The sequence below is a fragment of the Phocoena sinus genome, chromosome 13 (genome assembly GCF_008692025.1).
Source record: "Phocoena sinus isolate mPhoSin1 chromosome 13, mPhoSin1.pri, whole genome shotgun sequence".
Lineage (NCBI taxonomy): Eukaryota > Metazoa > Chordata > Mammalia > Artiodactyla > Phocoenidae > Phocoena > Phocoena sinus.
In genome coordinates this window covers 29,953,645-29,976,001 of record NC_045775.1, presented here as the reverse complement: position 1 = coordinate 29,976,001, position 22,357 = coordinate 29,953,645, and the positions used below count along the sequence as shown (strand labels likewise).

Sequence of the window (22,357 nt, the reverse complement as noted above, 5' to 3'; positions counted from 1 at the left end):
AAGTTTTGAAATAATGACTGTTTCTTCCAGTGGGGCCTTAACAAATCATGTTTTTCTGCATTTAGGATTCTGACTTAAGTAACTCTGCTACCCTAGGTCACAACAGTGTTGACTTTCTTTGCTTCTATTAAATAACATGTGTGAATGGTTGTGTTGTTAACCATTAAGTACAAGGGGTGGGGGCAGTAACTCTAGCGCAAGATTTGCAACTACAGTCACAGAAGAGGAACACTGAGCTCCTAGTTTTCAAAAAGCACCAAGAAGAAAAATCTTTTCCATCTTGGTCATTCTGATTATATTTTCTCTCAAGGATAAAAATCTCACATGCACGTATTAAACCTAATCTTTACCCTTCAGTGCTCTTGGCATAGGAATGGAATGTCCTGAGGAAACTGTAGTTCATGTCAAGCAAAAAAATTACAGGGACAAAGACAGTCTTACACTTAAATGTATTATTGAAAGATTCACCTTTCAGTGATTTGAAAGGAGATGATTTTATTTTTCAAAAGAGAAGTGGAAAAGTGGAAATGAAATGACCGTATGCATGTGTATATATAATGTAAATGTATGTATGTTTATACGTATATATAATATATATGTATATACACATATATATATTCTCATATACACAAATCCTTGCACCTCTGTAAAATAGCAGCTTGCTTCATTTAGAAAAGTTACTTCTAGAAAGAGTAACTTCTGTCTCTTTAAGGACCACGAGTGAAAATGGAAGTCACTAGTGAGATGGGACTGGCTGTAAACTGCTCCAATGAGATCCTGGGAATCTTGCTGAGAGAGGATATTTGGGTTTGGACTAAAATGTCAGTTGTGAAGTGGAAGGAAGAAAAAGGCAAAGTTAGGTAAGAGCATTTTTCGGTTTTGCTTTTTTTTTTAAAGAAACTTGAGTGAATTTACTTTCAATTTTAAAGTAAAAGGATAGCAGAATAAGACTACAAAATATAATTAGACTGAATTAGATATTACTGAATGTGAGACAACTAGTATTTTCTAATTTAAAAAAATGTTTCAGAAACATCTTTTTAAAATATAGCTTCGGAGTAGATCAGAGTTATACGGAATTTTACTTGCCCGGTCTTTAATATAAATTATTAAAAAATTCCCGCTTAAGTTTAAATCCAGGGACATCCAGTAAGATTTATGACTTGGTATAAAAAGTAGGGACCCACTTAGCTTTCTTTTCTCTCTGTTCTCAAAAACTGCCCTCGACCTCTGCATGGGGATGGATGGATTATTGCCTGCAACCCATCTGCTTGTTTCAATATAATTTAATTGAGATATACTGGGCATGAAATTTGGACATAAGGAGACCTGGGTCTTTTCTGGGACAATGGGTGTCAGCTGCTCACGCTTTTCCCTCACATAAAATATGTATAATTTAACACCTAGTGTATTTTCCCTCTAGATCTCATCTCACCCGAGTCCCCCTTCACCCGGCATTGTCACCCTTGTCAATGTCACTTGGAAACCTAGGTTCGGTGATTCTTGGCTGCACTTCACTCTGATGGTAGGGGACACACTCGAATTTAAAGATGGACAAGTAGGATACACACAACACATTGAAAGTAGAGACTTCCATTTACTCCGCTTTAGGTGAAGGGCTCCGGACGTATCCGCCTGGGTGTGGAACGCCCGGGGCCCCTGAGCCAAACTGCCAGCTGGAGGGCAAACACTCGGGAGTGAAACAGGTGGAGAAGTGCGACGATACCTCAGGGTGAAAACTGCTCTCTACTATAGACCCTTTACAAGTCCCGTGTCCAACTTGTCACCTCTTGCCCCCTGACAACCATCGCCTACATCAGAGCGGGCGACATAAGAGAAAAAGGCAGTTCAGTAGCAATAATGGGTATCAAGTACAGTGCGTAACTGGAATAAGTGCACGGTCGCGCCCCGCTCCCCATTGCTCATGGGGACGCCAGGACCTCGGAGGGTGCAGAGCGAGCCTGAGAGCACCAGGAGCTCCTGCTGCCCGCGCGTGGTGTCAAGCCAGTGAGCAACTTCCCCGCGCTGCTACCACCGCTTCGAGCTCGCGAGGAGACTACAGCTCCCGGCAGGCCCCGCGCCGACCGCACGCCCCCGCCCCTCGCTCGCCCCTGCCCCCCCGCCCTCGGGCCTCAGGACGGGACAGGGCGGAGGGAGGGACAGAGGAAGGGGCGCCTGCGGCGGGCGGGATCCTGCGAGGCGCGTGAAGCCTCGCTGGCGCCTGGTCCGGGACCCAGACGCTGGCGGGCGCGGAGTTTCTCATGACCGGCGGAGCCCGCCTCTGTAAGTAGTCGCCTCGGGGAGAGCGGAACAGACACCGAAAAAGTTAGCGCCGCAGCGGCTGCCGCTTTGTTCTCCCGGCACGTCGGGTGAGGCGGCGGAGGCGGCTTCAGCCTCCCCTCCCCCACCCACCCGCACGCGGCGGCGGCGGCGGCGGTGGCGGAGGAACTCGGATCCCGCGCGGGGCTGGGCGGCGGCCGCCGGGGTTGGGCGGGAAATTGGTAGAGCGCGCGGCGGGAGGAGCGGGCGGTGGGCGCCGCTGTGAGCAGGGGCGCCGGCGCTGCAGCCAGATGGGGCCAAGTTCCGGCGTGGGCGCAGATGCCAACTTGGAGTCACGCTCCGCCGGCGACCACCGCGCCCGGCCTCTCGGACCCAGTCTCTTACCGGGTCCTCCCAACTAGCTCCCAACGCCAGATTGGCGGCACTCACGCTGACGAATTTTGGATGAGCCTTCCCCTTTTCTTTTCACCACTTTACCTTGTACGCGTCGCAAAGAGTGAGTCGACGGCGCTTAGAGAACGTAAGCCCCCACCCCAATTTCCTGACTCTTTAGTTTTGCAAGTTGCGGCGTAGCTCCGAGTCGGTCTCATCCCCGGGAGGGTTTTCTTAAGACGAAACACTGAGGAGCGCGACTGCGTCTTTGAGCAGTAAAAATAACTCCATAGTATTCGATTGCCTGTTGGATATTTTATTTGAAGTCATCGCAGTCAGAAGCATAGGCCTTGCCGTGTGCAGGCACGAGTATAAATCGAGCGACAGCGTGTGTGAGAGCTGCAGACTTTTCCATACACAGATTGATGGCTTGGACGTAACTGTCTCTTCAACCACACCCATCCCCACAGGAAATAAGACTATCGGTGTCATCTTTGATTAGGGAGGATAAGTTACACCCTGAACTGGTACTTTGTTCGATACAGCCTTAATGAGCTGTAGAGGCAAATGAAACGAAAACTTTTAAAATACCGTAATTTGTACCCTAGAAAACGTTAGCGTGTTCCTCTTATACTGTTTCTCCTTTGTACTTAATGCTGCAGTTACTAAAGTTTTAGCGGCTATGATTTTCTTTAGATCAAGCTTACTTAGTAAATTTAAGGCTGTGAGGACACCTCTGGATTTGTGGCTGAAAGCATCCATAAAGTTCCCCCACCGAGATCTAGGCCAGTTTTACTTAATAAAGGAACCCTTTCCTCCTTCTGTGTTAGGATCTGGATTCAGAGCTGGCATGGACATTCAGCCAAAAAAAAAGTTACAACTTTTATTAAAGTACTTAAAACGTGTCACAGAAGCCTTCATGTTAGGTTTTGCTTCGGTAGGTAATGTAGATGTGGTTGGCCTGATCAGAGGAACTTGAATATTTGACAAGCCAATTTTCCATCCTCAGTTCTATAATTTGGTATATAGCTTTTAACTTTTTAGGATGACTCAGATTCAAGAATGTTGACTGGCTTATTATCTTGAAATGAATGTTTTAAGCATCTCAGGTCGTAGTGAGTCTTTTAAATACATAAATTTTAGAAGCTTTCAGTTTCATGAGGTGACGTCTTTAAAATAGAAATTTCTCTCTTAGTGGATTGCTTTTAATCTAAAAAATGCCATGCCTCCCCCAAAAGAGCTTAATAAATCAAGTTCTTGGATATTAAATTTTTTAAATTATATAAGAATTGGAAAAACCTTATACAGAAAAAAAGAATGGTCATTTAAATGCATGTTTCTTAAGGGACATTTTGTTCTCATTTTTAAAAGACATTCTAAAGTTGATGAAAATATTACCATATTAGAGTTAATTGCTCATTTTAAAAAGAAACTGATTTTACAGAACTTGATATTGGGAAATTATTAGCTAGTACAGTTTTTAATTTGATTTATTAATAATCATGCTTATGATTCATAATCTGTGCAGATAGTACTTTGAGTCTCTGATTATGTAATTCAAATTGAACGTGTGTGTGAGCCTTTTTGGAGCAGTTGTCTCATTAATGAAAAAACTTGAGATAATGTACTTAGGAGATGTTTTAATTTTAATTTCAGTGTAGAAGAAGGTTTTCTCCACTTGTGTGATTAGTTTATAGTGGCCGTGTGTAAGAAATTGCTCATTGGCTATGAGTCAGATTTCTCAGATACCACTGGTGCAGAGAGAGGTTATGAAGATACATCAAGCCAAACGTAAATTTGTACAGCATCACCAGACTGGCAGTCCGTAATCTGGTTACTGGATAAACTTTTCAGTGCCTGAGCAGAGAGCAGACTTGGTGTGCTCTCTCTCTGTTCTCTCTGACATCGGAAAAGACTGAGATTCAAATACCTCTGGTCTAGAAGAGCTGAATTTTACCAGCAACAGTTTAGTTGAATACTGAGCTTTTAGGAGGAAAAGTATTTATATTAATCTAAGGTAATAGTTACATTTTTGAAAATATATAAGTAGATGTAGGAAATTGCTAGAAACTATGATTTTAAAAACCATCAACAAAGTTACTTGGATTTTTCATACAACATAAAAGCAACATCAGAATTATTAAGCAAAGTCAGGCCTGTATCAAGGTAGAATATGGATAATGACTTCAGGACTCTGGTCAGTATTGCGTTGAAAAAGGCCATATGCTCTTTGTACATACTAAAAGAATACAGTACATATCAACAGGAGTAAAAAAGACCCTGCATTCATTAGCATTCCTAGCACACAAAACTTAATCGAACCAGGAAAACCTGTTACTGGTAGGGAGTCATGGTAAATATTATGCTATTCTGAATAGGAAAAGTGTTTTACCTCTTAACTTTTGCCTTTACTGAGTACAAAAAGGACACTGGCTACACTAAATGATGAGCTTCGTTTTGAAGTATTTACTAGCTGGATTTGTTTTGTCTTCCGGAATCCTCTTTGCTTCTCTCTCTGCTTCCCTGACTCCTACTTATCCTTTGGTTTTAGCTTCCTTAAAGGTGCCTTGCCTGTGAACCTCAGTTGAAATTGGTTCCTCTCAGTATACTCTGTCATACCACTTTTCATGATTTGTAATTGCCTTGCTATTAATGTGAATATTTGTTTAATGTGTGTGTCCTATATCACATTCTAAGCTCCGGAGAGAGCAATAGCCATGTCTGTTTTGGTCACTGCTGTACAACCCGAGTCTCTCATAACAGTCTAGCAGATAATAGGCACTCAATAAATATTTGTTGAATGAAAATGCTGCTGTTAGAGCTTCTTATAATTAGAGGCTTTGCTAAGAAATGAGATAATGTATATGTAGGGGGAGTTGAGGGAGAGGGAGAGAAAGGGTAGATCAACTTGTGATGTTACCGTGAAGTAACCCTCCGTTAAGTCACCTAACCTCCAGAGCCTTTATTTTTACCTTGTCTGTAATAATAGGGCAGGTTGGGCTCAAGATTCCTTTAAAATGCCATCTTTTGATTCCATTCAGCAATAGTGACAATTTCATTTGAATGAAATATGTGACAGATAATTCCCCCAAAGACTATTTGAGATGTTGCAAATAAACATATTAGAAATGCTTGCCAACTCACAGCTATTAGCAACAAACATATCTAATTGATTTATGAATTAGTATGATGTACTATTTTCTCAGATTTCTGATTGAAGCATAAAGACAAAATTAGAGTTGTTAGATTTTTTTTTTTGATATTTAATCTTAATATTTTGCACCCTACATCTTGTTGCATCTTACAGATCAAATCAAGGTTCCGTAAAGCAAAATAAGAAGAGGGAAAACAGATGGGGTGAGTGGGCAGAAGCTAATATGACAGCTCACTTAGTTTCTTCTATTTGTGTTCATGCTGAAACTGTAAAAAATATTTTTATGCAAAAGTATAACATAGTTAATAGTTATCGATCGTTCTGATAGTTGATTGTAATCATAAGACAGTTACTGTTATTTGGCTAATATTAGCAGGTATTATAAAATGGAAATTTAGTGGGAAGATATCCGTCACAAATAAATTATTATTCTTGAACACAGCGGTGTCTTGTATTTTGAAGTATTTAACCTGCATACAGTATTATTCATAGATATTTGACTCACCTTTTTATGACAGTTGTTCAGCTTTTTGAAACTGCTCAAGTCAGGTATTTTAAGGACCTCATTACCTCATGAGAAAACCTGTTGTAGATTGTTGTTAGGTTGTTGGTAATGAAGTGAAGTAGTATAAAGAACATGGGCTTTGGAGTCAGGGAAACTTTGGTGTGAATCCCAGTTCCATCACTTATTAGCTGTGTAGCCGTGGGTAAGCAACAATTCTGAAACTCTGGTTCCTTTTCTGTAAAGCAGTTAAACAAATTTCCTAGTGTCATAGCAAGGATTTAATGAAGTATGATATCTCAATTTCAGTGTTTAGTATGAAGTAGGAGCTTAATTGTTAATTCTTTCATCTAATTACTGTGAAAATTGCTAAAACTTAGCACTTAGGATAAGCCAGGTACCACTGTAGATATTGTACATGCAGTAGCGCAGTCCTCATAGCTGTTATCTTCATTTTACCTCTACCCTCTATCTACCCTCTACAATGATACTGAATAAAACCAGTTATTCTCTGTTAATTTCCTAATCTTATATTTGCACTGCGTCCACCCAGTAACACAACTTCCTGGGTGTGTGGTGTGAGTAGGGATAACACTTCATAAATGAATACATTGTTATCAATAGCAAAAAATAAATAAATCATCCATATAAAAATGGGGAGAAAAACCAATTATTCTCTTAACACCTTTTCAAATATTTGAAGACCATTATTCTGCTTGGTTGTGTTAAGCATAATTTGTCACATGACATTGTTTTCAGCTTTATCTAGATATATACTCTTTATTATTTTTTTACATCAATATAGCTCTTAAAAGTGTGGACTGTAAAAATGAATACAGTGGTAACGTAAGCTGACTAGCAACCAGTATGCTGATTGATGCTGATGTGTTCTCAGTGTCGTGGGGGTTTATGTTTACATTAGTTCTTTTAGTTACCCATTATATTAGCAGCCATTATTAAACTCTTGGTTGATAACACCTCTAATGGACAGGTTCTAAGTCAGCATTTCTCCATTTCTATATTGCACATTTAACTTTTTGAACTAAATGTAAAGCTTTACTCTCATCATTGTTATAGTTCACTTGAATTTTAGTTTATTTCTCCCAGATTGTACAATCTGAGGATTTTATAAGCATGTCTTCCATGTCTTTATTATCTTATAAATAATCAAAAACAATATAGGGCCAAGGGCAGCGTTCCAATGCACTCCCCTAAAGGCTTCTCTAAGTTGATACAGAGCAGCAAACTTAACCAACTACACTAACATCTAACTCATACTCAAACAACGTATTTACAAAAATAGCATGGAATATCATCTTGAAAATTGTTTTGGCCAGAATACACTAATTTTTTTTCTGGCTTTGCTAATTGTGTGATCTCGGGCAAGTACTTTAAGCCAGTTTTCTCAACTATAAAATGGGTTGTTGTGAGGATTAAGTGAGGAAACACATATGGAATGCTTAGAACGGTGTCTGGCAGATAGAGCTCAATTACTGTGAGTTATTATTTCCTCCATCTAAAAAGGCCAATAACCCCTTTTTTAAAAGGTGTAAATGTAGCTGATTTGGCATTCTGTTTGAATTCATGCTGACTTCTAGTGATCATTATATTCTAAGTATTGGAAAACCATTTGCTTTCATAATCTATTCTCAGATTTAACTAAGGGTTTAACATTAAGTTTATATGTCTGCAGTTTCTGAAATCACTTCCCCACTCCTCCAGCCCACAAAACTTGAAGCCGTTCTGACCCATCTCCAGCCCATGACTGTTTCTCTCTTTCTGAGCTCTTTCTCCAAGATGATAGAAGTCAGCTTTGTAATTGCACTGACTAATTGCTTTAGCAATATGGAGTGCATTGCATCTGAACCCGAAGACTTGCACTTCCATAAAGATGTGTTAGTCCCTCATATTCACGAGGCTCAGGTTTCAGTTCTCAATGCTCTTCTACAACTTTAGTTTAAAAACTCAGAGAAAGTAAGCAAAAGACAAGTTGAGCAATCGTGCCTTCTCAGTGTGCTCTCTCAACCTTAACATCCTCTCTGAGCGGTGATTCTTTCAGTTCCTTGTTCTTTCAGAAATGGTATGTGATTGTGGAGACAGCACTTGGTAGGAAAGTATGGAACTTGGGTCCTGATTCCCACTCCACCTCTTAATGGCCATTTGATGCTGGGCAAGTTACTTTATCTGCTTTTGCTTCCGTTAACTCATCTGCAAAAATAATAAATAATATTTGCCTTGTCAAATTCCAAAGAGATATCATGAGATAAAGCATATAAAACATTTACAAGACGTTAAGTGCTGTACAATATAAAATGGGTTAAAATTACTTATCTGAATGTAGTTCTAAAAGCTTTGTTATCTTTAAGCAGTTTTTTTCTAAGCCATACTTTTTCTTGAACTTGCTCATTCCTAATACTATATCTGTATGTTTTTGCTCTTCTGTTATGTTCATCCTCATTTATTTAGCCCCATTAACTACTTTCCAGAGTCATTCTGCAACCACATTGGATGCGTCACTCTTTTTTATCATTAGACTTGTTTACAGGTATATGGATGGAATTTAAATTGAGAGATCCTTCTCTTGTGAGCCATTTCACTTAGCCATGGGGTTGTACTTTTAGTTTTTGAACTGTCCTTATGTAAAATTGTGATACATATGTAACTGTGCTTAGTGTTCTCTTTTTCACTTTTAGAAATTTTTTATGACAAGATCGCTTTTTCCTATGTTCCTGTCTTAAGTATGTCTTTTACACTTCTTTGTGTGTCATGTAACTGTGTTTAGTATATGCTTCCTTAGTTTTCTGAAAGAAATCTACTTAGATTTAAACTTTTAATATAAAAAAGAATACTCTTGTCTATGTTAGGGCAGTATTATACATCTTTTGTATGGCCAAGTGGTACTTTATTTCTATGACAATGTCAGTTTTACTTTTCTTTTTTGTCCCTTCTGTTTTTGTCATAACTCAGTTGTGTATTTGTGGAATAAAAGTGTTTGACCTTCAAGTTTTAGGTATTAGTGAGGAATAGCAGGGTTTTGTTTTTTGCTCTTTTTTTTTTTATCAGGAGGCTCTCCCTGAAATCATGGGCTCTGATAACTAGACCAAAAAAAAAAAAGGCTACCCATTAGGATTTATTGGTGAATTATAAACATACAGCCAAAACATACCATTTTTAAAAAGCACAAGGATTCTTTTTTAAAATTAATTAATAAATTTTATTTATTTTGGCTGTGTTGGGTCTTCATTGTTGCACCCGAGCTTTCTCTAGTTGCAGTGAGCAGGGGCTGCTCTTCGTTGCAGTTGTGCGGGCTTCTCGTTGCAGTGGCTTCTCCTTTTGCGGAGCGTGGGCTCTAGGTGCGCAGGCTTCAGTAGTTGAGGTGCACGGGCTTCAGTAGTTGTGACACGTGGGCTCAGTAGTTGTGGTGCACGGGCTTAGTTGCTCCGCAGCATGTGGGAGCTTCCTAGACCAGAGCTCAAACCCATGTCCCCTGCATTGGCAGGCAGATTCTTAACCACTGGGCCACCAGGGAAGTCCCAAGGATTCTTGCATTTTTAAAATAATGTTAAGTGAGTATAAAATATTAAAAGTTTCTAAAAAATTTCTTCCAGGCTACCTACATTTCAGAAAGCATCAACTTTTCTCCATGGGCCCATTCACCAAGTGGAATATGCCTGTACTATTTTAAAAAGCCTTTGTGCTTAATCCTGGAAAAATTTGCTCCTCCAAAATGAAAATGAGGACATTTGAGAAGGTGATTTAAGGTGTGGACATTTGAGAAAGTGTCCCATTAGATCAAGGAACCAAAGGATAAGTACTGAATAGACTAATCCTAAACACTTTTTATTTTTTAAACTAGGAGGATTTTATTTTGACAGAAAAACAACTTTTATTCATTATGTATTTTCTGAAATTAAAAGAGAGAGACAAGAATAGACTTAAAAGAAAATAGATGAAGATGTTTAGTAAATAAACAGTGTCAACTCTCTTCTGATGAGGATAATTCAGTGATGTTAAATCCTTTCCAAAACCCTGGTTGTGGTCCTAAAGACAAGACTCTTCTTTGATGGGACTGATATTAAGGGAAGTGGGACCTTTTGTATATTCAACTCACAGTTGTAGAACTTGCCATCATCAGCATGAGTGGCTTAAAAGAGGAAATAAAGAAGCTTTCAACTAAATCTGAAAGTACAGTCATTTTTTTACCACTGTGATTTTAAGGCCTCTTCATAACCATTGAAAAAGAATTGACAACTGTTTTAAAAGATTAAAGAAAGGCAGATGTCTGCAAACAGTTCTCCTCCATCATCCCAGAAGTCTGTAATACCTGCAACTCTTCCTGCTGTGCTTCCAGCTCCTTCTCCGTGTTCAAGTCCTAAAACAGGACTCTCTGCGCGGCTCTCTAATGGAAGCTTCAGTGCACCATCACTCAACAACTCCAGAGGCTCAGTGCATACAATCTCATTTCTACTGCAAATTGGCCTTACACGGGAGAGTATTACCATCGAAGCCCAGGAACTATCTTTATCTGCTGTCAAGGATCTTGTGTGCTCCATTGTTTATCAAAAGGTACTGTGCATGCTATTTATGTCAGTAGTTTTTCTAAGTAATATTGTTTCTACTGCTTTTCTATAAATTATACATGCAACAGTGAGTTAACACATATGGATCAATCAGTTGTTTATATCTTAATTCTGAGCATTGGGAGAGAGTCCTAATAGACTAAAAGCCTAAAGTCTGAAATTTCAGAGTCTAACAGCTGGAGCCTATATCCAGGCTTTAAAATACTGCTTATTCAATTCATCTCTTTAAGAGTAGGAAAATCAGTGTAAAGTCAAGAGGACTTAAACAGTCTCACTTGTTTTCAGAGAAAACAGTCAGGAGGTAGAAGGCACAAGGCATCAAGGGGGCTTACCAAAAGGATGAGACACAGCTGCTGCTGAGTCCAGGTCCATACCTCGTTCTTCCTAGGTCCCCTGTGTGCTGCCCTTTTGTCCCCTTTAGATCCTGATTTCACCTAAACTGCCAGAGGACCACACTCTCTCTGTCTCTTAAAAATTAGGTAAATGAGCTGTAATACGTATCAGAATAGAAGAAAAATTTTTAATTTAAAATCACCCTCAAATTTTAAATTGAGGGTGATTTTATTTTGCTTCCAATCAACTCACCCCCTGCCCTGTACCATACCATTTTTTAAGGAATCTTAGCTAAATTTCTTTAATAATCTTGATTTGATGCATGAGCTGGTATGTTCTATGTTTTATCATAAAACTGTATATAAGTAGTATGAATTGGTTACATTTTCTTTTTAATGGACTAAGCCTATGTTTCAAACAACTTAGTATACTTTATGTTTTAAAAATCCTATCAGTAAGATTAATGTGTTTGGATAATGCTCCTTATCTTACTGTTTTTGTTTCAGTTACTTATGCTTTACATGGTTTGTCATTATCTTCTGATGTAGAAGTAATTAACAGTCAAAAAAATGTTATGTGGTTTGTGAAAATGACCCTTGTCTCCTTTGTGTTAACAATGACTTATCTATTTAAATGTGACCAAAAGTAATTTTAGGTATTCTTCTGTAGATCTGTAGAACAATCTTTGTGTCTTTAAGTATCTTTGCTTTTAATTTCCCTTTCATCAGGTGGTAACAGATGTTTTAATAAATATTTTTGCAACTAGGTTTTTAATTTAATGGTAAGATTTTAACTTAAATACAATTTGTAACTATTGTCTCTCTTTTTTTGAGCCCATAGAAAATCATAACTAATGTTTTGGTAGAGTCTATATTATTCAGTTTTCAACCTTTGGAAATTTGACTTAGTTCTTATATTTATACAGAGGCATACTGATTTTCTACAGGATCACTTTAGAATTAATGTTACTTCCTCATTAATATAGATGTGAGAAGTGGGTCAGATGGGTCCAGTTCTTGGGAAGCTAGGTTAAAAATCATAATCTATGAAAAATTCTAGTGAAGCCAAGGAAATAAACAAGATATGGCTCAAGAAAAGATAATTCAGGGTGAACTTTATGCAAATGTAAAATGGAATTATTGATTATGGAGATAGCCAGCATAAAATTAATATCATGGTGAACTGAATTTGAGTCAATATTGTAGTGATATGGGGATGTGCTTGGCAAAAATATAAAACATGTATGTGACATAATCTTAGTACACACTCCTTTTGACATGTGCTAGCATCCTAACTGTTGTTTAAGTGTAGTGAAAAAGAGTATTGAGCTTGTAACTAGGTCAGCTGTATTGTTTTTTGTTTGTTTTTGGCCATCCCATACAGCTTGCGGGATCTTAGTTCGCCAACCAGGGATTGAACCCAGGCCCTCAGCAGTGAGAGCACAGAGTCCTAACCACTGGTCCGCCAGGGAATTCCCAGATCTGTTGTTTATTAACTGCATACCTTTGTGTGATTTGACTTCTCTGTATTACATTTCCACATCTATCAAATGATTGAGTTGGGATGATTTGTTTTTTTTAATAAATTTATTTATTTTATTTTATTTTTATTTTTGGCTGTGTTGGGTCTTCGTCACTGCACGCGGGCTTTCTCTAGTTGCGACAAGTGGGGGCTACTCTTCGTTGCGGAGCACAGGCTTCAGTAGTTGTGGCACATAGGCTCAGTAGTTGTGGCACGCAGTCTCTAGAGCACAGGCTCAGTAGTTGTGGCGCACGGGCTTAGTTGCTCTACGGCATGTGGGATCTTCCTGGACCAGGGCTTGAACCTGTGTCCCCTGCATTGGCAGGCGGATTCTTAACCACTGCTCCACCAGGGAAGCCCGAGATGGGATGATTTCTAGTGTGTAATTCCAGCTGTGAAATTCTGAATCATTTAACCTAAAATTAAGTCTTCACTCTAGAGACAGATTAAGGAGAAAGGAATTTCAAGGAATGATCTACTCAGGTCCTAACTGGAAAGAAATCTTAAGGGAACCAACTCAGATTCTGGGGTTTGATAAAGAGGTTTCATGGAACCCTAACTCACCTGGGAGATGGAAGAACCATGTCAGAAGTTCTTTTCTTTTTACATTCTCTCTTAGATTCTTGCTTGCTAATCACTTACTTCCATTACCTACACATGCATAGCTCCAGGTTAACTCCCAGGACTCTGATGGGCACACCTGCTTTTCTTATTTCTGTTCTTAGTAAATACATTTATTGAACCTTTTAAAGATAGAGCACTGGTTAAATTTTAAGAAGTAGGTTAACCAAATGTCCCTTCCCTCAAAAAGCTTATAGTCTGGTAAGGGAAACATTTACCAGAATAAAATATGAGACGTAGAAAGTGAAGTTAAAATAAACAGTGCTCTTCTCAGGTTGATAAAAGATATGAAAGACTTCATATGAAATGTAACATTTCATCTGATACTTAAAGAATGAGTAAGATTTCAGTGATATGGGAGGTAAGGAGTACATACCAAGGCAAAAAAATCAGGATGAGCAAAGATACGGGAGGGGAAAGGAGGAAGATTATAATTGACAACATTTATTGAGTACCTACTGTATGTCAGGAGCTTCACACACCCTTTCTGCTTAATACTTGCAACAAGTTTTGGTGCATCTCACATAGTTAATGAGAGTTTTTTTTTTTCTTGTGATGAGAATTTGTAAGATCTGTTCTCTTAAAAACTTTCAGATATAAAGTATTGTTAACTGTAGTCACCATGCTGTACATTACATTGCCTGAACTTACTTATTTTATAACTAGAAGTTAGTACCCTTTGACCACTTTCACCCATTTCCCCACTTTCTACCCTTCGTCTCTAGTAATCACCAGCTCTGGTTTTTCCAGATTCCACATATAAGTGAAATCATACAATATTTATTTTTCTCTGCTTGACTTATCTTACTTAGCATAATGCCCTCAAGGTCCATCCACGTTGTTGCAAATGATAGGATTTCCTTCCTTTTAAGATTGAATAGTGTGTGTGTGTGTGTGTGTGTGTGTGTGTATCACATTTTCTTTATCCATCTGTCGATGGACACATAGGTTGTTTCCACATCTTGGCTATTGTAAATAATGATGCAATAACATGAGGGTGCAGATTTCAGTCAAGATAGTGATTTCATATCCTTTGACTGTATACCCAGAAGTGGAATTGCTGGATCACATGGTAGTTCCGTTTTTAATTTTTTGAGGAACCTCCATGCTGTTCCATAGTGCCTGCACCAATTTACATTCCCATTAACAGTGCACCAGGGTTCCCATTTCTCCACATCCTTGTCAACATATATTATTATCCTTTTGACAGTAGCCATTCTAACGGGTATGATGTGATACCTCATTGTGGTTTTGATTTACATTTCCCTGATGATTATTGATGGAAAACTTTTTCATGTACCTGTTGGCCATTTGTATGTCTTTTTTGGAAAAATGTTTATTAAGTTCCTCTGCCCACTTTTAAAAAAAATAAATTTATTTTATTTTTGGCTGCATTGGGTTTTCGTTGCTGCGCGTGGGCTTTTCTCTGGTTGCGGCGAGTGGGGGCTACTCTGTTGCAGTGTGTGGGCTTCTCATTGTGGTGGCTTCCCTTCTTGCAGACCACGGGCTCTAGGTGTGCAGGCTTCAGTAGTTGTGGCACGCGGGCTCAGTAGTTGTGGTGCACGGACTTAGTTGCTCCGCTGCATGTGGGATTTTCCCAGACCAGGGCTCGAACCCGTGTCCCCTGCATTGGCAGGCAGATTCTTAACCACTGTGCCACCAGAGAAGTCCTCCTCTGCCAATTTTTTAATCTAATTGATAGGTGTTTTTTTTGTTTTGTTTTGTGTTGTTTTCTTTTGATATTGAGTTATATGAGTTCTTCATATATTTTGGATATTAACCCTTTATCAGATATAAGATTTGAAGATATTTTCTCCAATTCCAAAGGTTTCCTTTTAATTTTTTTTTTTTTTTTTTTTTTTTTTTTTTGGCGGTACACGGACCTCTCACTGTTGTGGCCTCTCCCTGTTGTGGCCTCTCCCGTTGCGGAGCACAGGCTCTGGACACTCAGGCTCAGCGGCCATGGCTCACGGGCCCAGCTGCTCCGCGGCATATGGGATCTTCCCGGGCCGGGGCACGAACCTGTGTCCCCTGCATCGGCAGGCGGACTCTCAACCACTGCGCCACCAGGGAAGCCCCTCCTTTTCATTTTTTAATGGTTTCCTTTGCTATAGAGAAGCTTTTAGTTTGATTTAGTCATACTTGTTTATTTTTGCTTTTGTTGCTTTTGCTGTTTATGTCAAATCCAAAAAATCATTGCTGGGTTCGATGTCAAGGAGCTTACCCTCTTATGTTTTCTTCTAGGAGTTTTATGGTTTCAGATCTTATGATCAAGTCTGTAGTCCATTTTCAGTTGATTTTTGTGTACAGTGTAAGACTGGGCTTCAGTTTCATTCTTCTGCATCTGGCTCTTCAGTTTTCCCAGCACCATTTATTGAAGAGACTGTTCTTTCCCGTTGTATATTCTTGGCTCCTTTGTTGTAAATAAATATGTACGCATGGGTTTATTTCTGGGCTCTGTTCTGTTTCATTGATTTAATGTGTCCATTTTTACGCCAATACCATATTGGTTTGATTACTGTGACTTTGAAGTGTAGTTTGAAATCAGAGGCATGATGCCTCCAGCTTTGTTCTTCTTAAGACTGTTTTGGCTATTTGGGGTCTTCTGTGGTTCCATACAAATTTTAAGATTGCTTTTTCTATTTTTGTGAAAAATAATCATTGGAATTTTGATAGGAATTGCATTGAATCAGTAGATCATTTTGGGTAGTATGGACATCTTAATATTCTTTCAGTTTGTGAACATAGAATATCTATTTGTGTCTTCTACAATTTCTTTCATCAATGTCTTACAGTTCTCAGTGTATAGGTCTTTTACCTCCTTGGTTAAATTTATTTGTAGGTATTTTATTCTTTTTGATACACCTGCATGTGAGTTTGTTTCTTTTTTTTTTCTGACTGCATCGGGTCTTAGTTGAGGCATTGGGTCTTCGTTGCTGTGCATGGGCTTTCTCTAGCTGTGGTGAGCGGGGGCTGTTCTTCGTTGCACTGCATGGGCTTCTCATTGAGGTGGCTTCTCTTGTTGAGGAGCATGGGCTCTAGGCGCATGGGCTTCAGTAGCTGTGGTTCGTGGACTCTAGAGCGCAGGCTCAGTAGTTGTGGCACACGGGCTTAGTTGCTCCACGGCTTGTGGGATCTTCACGGACCAGGGCTTGAACCCGTGTCCCCTGCATTGGCAGGCGGATTCTTAACCACTGCGCCACCAGGGAAGTCTTGAACATCTGTTTGAGGGGCACAATTCAACAGTCCATTTCAAAATAATTTTGTATATGGTAAGATAAGAATCAAACTTCATTTCTTTTTGTAGGACATCAGATTTTTCCAGGACCATTTGTTGAAAAGACTATTCTTCCCTTACTCAATTACTTTAGTACCTTGGTTGTAAATCAGTTGACCACATATATCTTGGGCCATTTCTGAACACTGTTTTGTTTTATCGACTTATGTGTCTGTATCCTTAAACTAATTCCACATTGTCTTGAATTCTTTAGTTTTATAAAGACATGATGTCAGGGCATAAATCCTGCAACTTTGTTCTTTTTTTCGAAACTATTTATCCCAGTTTGCGTTCTTTGCATTTCCATATAAATGTTAAAATCAGCTTGGTGATTTATACATAAAAGCTTACCAGAATTGTGTATATCATTTTTTATCTGTGTTTCATGTTTTTGATGCAGTTTTAAATGGGGTTTTTAAATTTTCTAATTTCTTTTTTTAAAAAAACATTTTATTGGAGTATAATTGCTTTACAGTGTTGTGTTAGTTCCTGCTGTATAACAGGGTGAATCAGCTATATGCATACGTATATCCCCATATCCCTTCCCTCTTGTGTCTCTCTCCCACCCTCCTTATCCCACCCCTCTAGGTGGTCGCAAAGCACCCAGCTCATTTCCCTGTGCCATGCAGCTGCTTCCCACTATCTATCTATTTTACATTTGGTAGTGTATGTATATCAATGCTACTCTCTTACTTCATCCCAGCTTACCCTTCCCCCTCCCCATTTCCTGAAGTCCATTCTCTACATCTGTGTCTTTATTCCTGTCCAGCCCCTAGGTTCATCAGAACCATTTTTTTTTAGATTCCATATATATGTGTTAGCATACGGTATTTGTTTTTCTCTTTCTGACTTACTTCACTCTATGACAGACTCTAGGTCCGTCCACCTCACTACAAATAACTCAATTTCGTTTCTTTTTATGGCTGAGTAATATTCCATTGTATATATGTGCCGCATCTTCTTTATCCATTCATCTGTTGATGGACATTTAGGTGATTCCATGTCCTGGCTGTTGTAAATAGTGCTGCAATGAACATTGGTGGTAAATGTCTCTTTTCTTTTTTTTTGCGGTACGCGGGCCTCTCACTGTTGTGGCCCCTCCCGTTGCAGAGCACAGGCTCCGGACGCGCAGGCTCAGCGGCCATGGCTCACGGGCCTAACCGCTCCACGGCATGTGGGATCTTCCTGGACCGGGGCATGAACCCATGTCCCCTGCATCGGCAGGCGGACTCTCAACCACTGCGCCACCAGGGAAGCCCAATGTCTCTTTTTGAATTATGGTTTTCTCAGGGCGTATGCCCAGTAGTGGGATTGCTGGGTCATATGGTAGTTCTATTTTTAGTTTTTTAAGGAACCTCCATACTGTTTACCATAGTGGCTGTATCAATTTACATTTCCACCAACAGTGCAGGAGGGCTCCCTTTTCACCACGCCCTTTCCAGCATTTATTGTTTCTAGGTTTTTTGATAATGGCCATTCTGACCGGCATGAGGTGATACTTCATTGTGGTTTTGATTTGCATTTCTCTAATAATTAGTGATGTTGAACATCTTTTCATGTGCCTCTTGGCCATCTGTATGTCTTCTTTGGTGAAATGTCTGTTTAGGTCTTCTGCCCATTTTTTAACTGGATTGTTTGTTTTTTTGATATTGAGCTCCACGAGCTGTTTGTATATTTTGGAAATTAATAAATGTCTGTTGTTTCATTTGCAAATATTTTCTCCCATTTTGAGGGTTGTCTTTTTGTCTTGTTTATGGCTTCCTTCACTGTGCAAAAGCTTTTAAGATGTTTCATAATTGAATAAGTAAAGAAAAGAATCCATATGAAGCAGTATAGTATGGTAGTTAAAAACATGAGTTTGCGGATCAGTAAAATTTGGGTTTGTCTTTACAACTTACTAGTTGTGTAACCTTGGTTTCTTATCTGGAAAACGAGGCTAAAAATAGTACTAATTTCATGGTTGTGTGTGTGTGTGTGTGTATGTGTACATTAAATGATATATTTATAAAACGCTTAGTCCAGCACCTAGCACATAGTAATCACACAGTAAGTGTTAGCTTAACAATAATATTATTTATTAGTCTGATCTTTGTGGCTTCTAAACTAAACAAACAAGCAAACAAAACTTTAACCACACTGTACTTTGGGATCCTTTCCCTTTTGAGAGCTTATAAGAAACTAGTGGTGATCCAGAAATAGCTGAAAGCTACTACCAGTTAAGTTTATGTTAACTTTTGGTTTTCTGCTTTATGGAATATACATTTGTGTCATAATCTATTTTCTACTGTGTATAAGGCAATTGATTCCTTTCTTGATCTGTATGGGTAAATTCTTCACAATTTCATATTAGCTCTACTAATGCTTCTTTTTATTGATGCAGAAAATTGGAGGTTAATGATATATCAATTCTGTGGTTTATTTAATCTTCTGTTCTTGGTCTGTATGTGTGAGTTTCATGTGCAGTCTTAGCTCCTGAAAACCTGTGACTTTTGTCTTCAATATTGTAATATATTCCTCAGGGGATTAGTTTCTTTAGATTAATGTGATTACAGATGTGATTTCAGAATCATATAATTTTGAGTTCAGCTGATTTAACTAGTTAATTACTATTGTTGAGCAGTAAGTGAGCAAACATGCTTTTTCTATATTTCTATACCCTTAGGCTATTACATCTAATATAATGGAATTGAGATATTCCTTATTGTATGAATATTCCCAAGGACTGAACTGCCAGAAAGAGCCTATAGAGCAACTATAAAGGTATAGGGAGAGGAGCGTTCATTGAAACTATGTAAGATCTTTTGATATCACAAGAGGGACATGAAAACTAACCAAGAGTACATAAATATTTCCATTAGGGAAAAAGTGATTAAAAGTATTTATTGATAATTATCTTAAGAAATAAATGAATACAACTACAAATAAAATTAAAATTTTTTCTGAAATATTTAAGAAAAAGGCTTTGTGAAATAAATGTAGTATCATGTTTCTGAAAAGGAAGGCTGATAGTATATAATTTTTACTCCCCAATTTAAATTATTTTTTCCATTCAGATTGTTATTGGGATTCTTTTTACTCTGACAATGTTTCTCTAAAGTTTATCTGGGAAAAAAAGTAGTCAAAAGCATTAAGTTAAAAATCTGAAAAAAAAAAAAAAAAAAAAAAAAAATCTGAAAAATAAGAGAGAAAGGGAAGAGAAAAACTACAATAACTGAAACCAAATACTGCTAAAAGCAGTAATAGATCCATGGTACATTTTAGGTACATGCCAAGGGAGGCATGAGAAAAAAAAAGGAATCATTTTTGAGAAATTTGTGTTTAGAAAACTCATTAAGCAGTTGAAGGGCCATAAACATAGACCTCCACTTAATACCTGACACCAAGCTAAATTTCAGAGGATTTAAAGGTTACATATGAGCATTCAAATCAAAGGAAAATTAGAATAAAGTAGAATTGAATATTTATCAAACTTATAATAGAGAGTGGGTATTTCACTTTCAAAACAATAAAAGGAAACAAAAGGGAAAAGAACAGTTTGCAGATTTGAATATTCCAAGTGTAATATTTACATATGTAAGAATAATAAAAACAGAAATAAGATGGGGGAAATACTACAACAAGTATTATATAAAGCTAATATCTATTCTGTAAATAGCTCATATATTTGTAAGAAAAACACTGGTCTCTAAATATTTGGTCAATTGATAAAAAAAATATATTTCACAAAGATATTAAGTTAGTAAACAAGCATGTGGGAAAATGTTCAAAATAGTAGTAATAAATAAACATTAGGTATTATGTGCTCAATTAGGGGAAAAGTGTGATTGGTATTTCCATTATAGGTCAGGGTATGGTAAAACCTCATAGAAATAGAGAACAATCAATGATTCCAGGCTTACAAAAGTTAAAAACTGGATCAAATGGGCTTCCCTGGTGGCGCAGTGGTTGAGAGTCCGCCTGCCGATGCAGGGTACACGGGTTAGTGCCCCGCTCCGGGAATATCCCACATGCCGCGGAACAGCTGGGCCCGTGAGCTGTGGCCGCTAAGCCTGCGCGTCCGGAGCCTGCGCGTCCGGAGCCTGCGCGTCCGGAGCCTGTGCTCCGCAACGGGAGAGGCCACAGCAGTGAGAGGCCCGCGTACCGCAAAAAAAAAAAAAAAAAAAAAAAAAACTGGATCAATTTCTAACTAACACAGATAATATAAAACATATACACTGAGATTTTTTTCCCCCTCAATGAATATATCTCTGTAACCAGCAAATCATTGATTGTTGAACTTTGCTTAAAACTTGGATGTGGGGCTTCCCTGGTAGTGCAGTGGTTGAGAGTCCGCCTGCCGATGCAGGGGACACGGGTTCGTGCCCCGGTCCGGGAAGATCCCACATGCCGTGGAGCGGCTGGGCCCGTGAGCCTGCGCGTCCAGAGCCTGTGCTCCGCAACGGCAGAGGCCACAATAGTGAGAGGCCCGCGTACCGCAAAAAAAAAAAAAAAAAAAACTTGGATGTGACCAAAAGTGATCACTCTTTGAATTCAGTCCAGTTTCATGACACATCCTGAGGGTGGAGTGGGTGGAGTTTCTTTTGTTGTTGTTGTTGTCTTTAGCTTAAGCCAAAAAGTTAGCTTCCTTTTTTTGAAAATTTGAAATGCTTCCAACATTTATGTTACACTGAGGTTGGTTCTGTTTTACTCCTCTTTCTATCCCTCCAACTGCCTTATACTCAGTAGACATTTGTTAAAAGACACATTCTACCTGCTTTTACTGCTAAAAACATGATACTGCAGTTAATCTGTGGTGCTAATTACTTCCCTTGATGAAATAACATATAGTTAGAGCCACAAAGAAAAACGAATGAGCCGCTAAGCACCAGTATTCTTTTCCATCCTGTGTCATGTATCAGCACCTTAGTTTTGTCCAGCCTGCTCCCACTAGTTTAGATGGTCAGATATTTAGTTTCTAGAGCTCTTTTCTGGGATTGTGCAAAAGGCCAGGTTCTTCTAGAAAACTCTGAAATTCGCTAACTTATTCACTCTGAGAATACCAGTGAACTTCATCCTTATTCCTTGTAAGAATGTAGATTAGGACAATTTTATTGGCAAATACTACAGCCCCAGTATCTAATTTTAACATATAAGATTAAATTAAAACAGTAGGTCTCAACTGGGTCGACACCACCGCCCCCCCCCCCCCCCCCCAGCCCCCTCGCCAGGGAACACTGGGCAGTGGCTAGAGACGTTCTGTTTTTGTTGTCTCAGCTATGGGGAGAGGAAGTACTACTGGCATCTAGTGGATAGAGGGCAGGAAGGCTGCTACAGTGCATGGGAGAGCCCACCTGCCCGGCCCACCCCCCATCCCAGCAAAGAATTATCTGGTCCAAAATGCCAGTAGTGCTGAAGTTGAAAAACCCTGAGTTAAACTATATAGAAATAGAGTTTATGAGTTTGGAGAAATCGAAAACTTCTGTTAGTAATATTGTAGGGTCTTAGTAAATTAGTGATAATCAATGTCTTCTAGATGTGAATTGTAGATTGAGAGCTTTAAAATAGGATTTCCAGTTTGGCTTGGGTGTGTTTGTTTTAAGAATATTACACAGTTTCCATTATGAGTATGGATATAGTTAAACAGTGGAAGGAAGTTTTTAACCTGTGTATATTAGATTTCTGTATCTTCATATTGGTTTATAAAGCAAACTTAACAACACACGGAATCTCTGCCTTCT

The 22,357-nt window shown here is 38.8% G+C and overlaps 1 protein-coding gene across 6 annotated transcripts in view; it reads left to right on the top strand.

The window, feature by feature from the left end:
* Positions 1 to 2,134: 2,134 nt before the first annotated feature.
* The window catches only part of PRKD3 (protein kinase D3), a 73,420-nt gene continuing 53,197 nt past the window's right edge, over positions 2,135 to 22,357 (top strand). Inside the window, exons 1-2 of one of the 6 annotated variants that reach the window (XM_032652946.1) lie at positions 2,135 to 2,283; positions 9,917 to 10,874. In XM_032652946.1, coding sequence (XP_032508837.1) covers positions 10,587 to 10,874 — 288 coding nt within the window. In that variant the 5' untranslated portion in view covers positions 2,135 to 2,283; positions 9,917 to 10,586. Of the gene's footprint in view, positions 2,284 to 2,429; positions 2,801 to 9,916; positions 10,875 to 22,357 lie in introns of those variants that run through there. The other 5 variants (XM_032652949.1, XM_032652948.1, XM_032652947.1 and 2 more) reach the window with 5 other exon arrangements.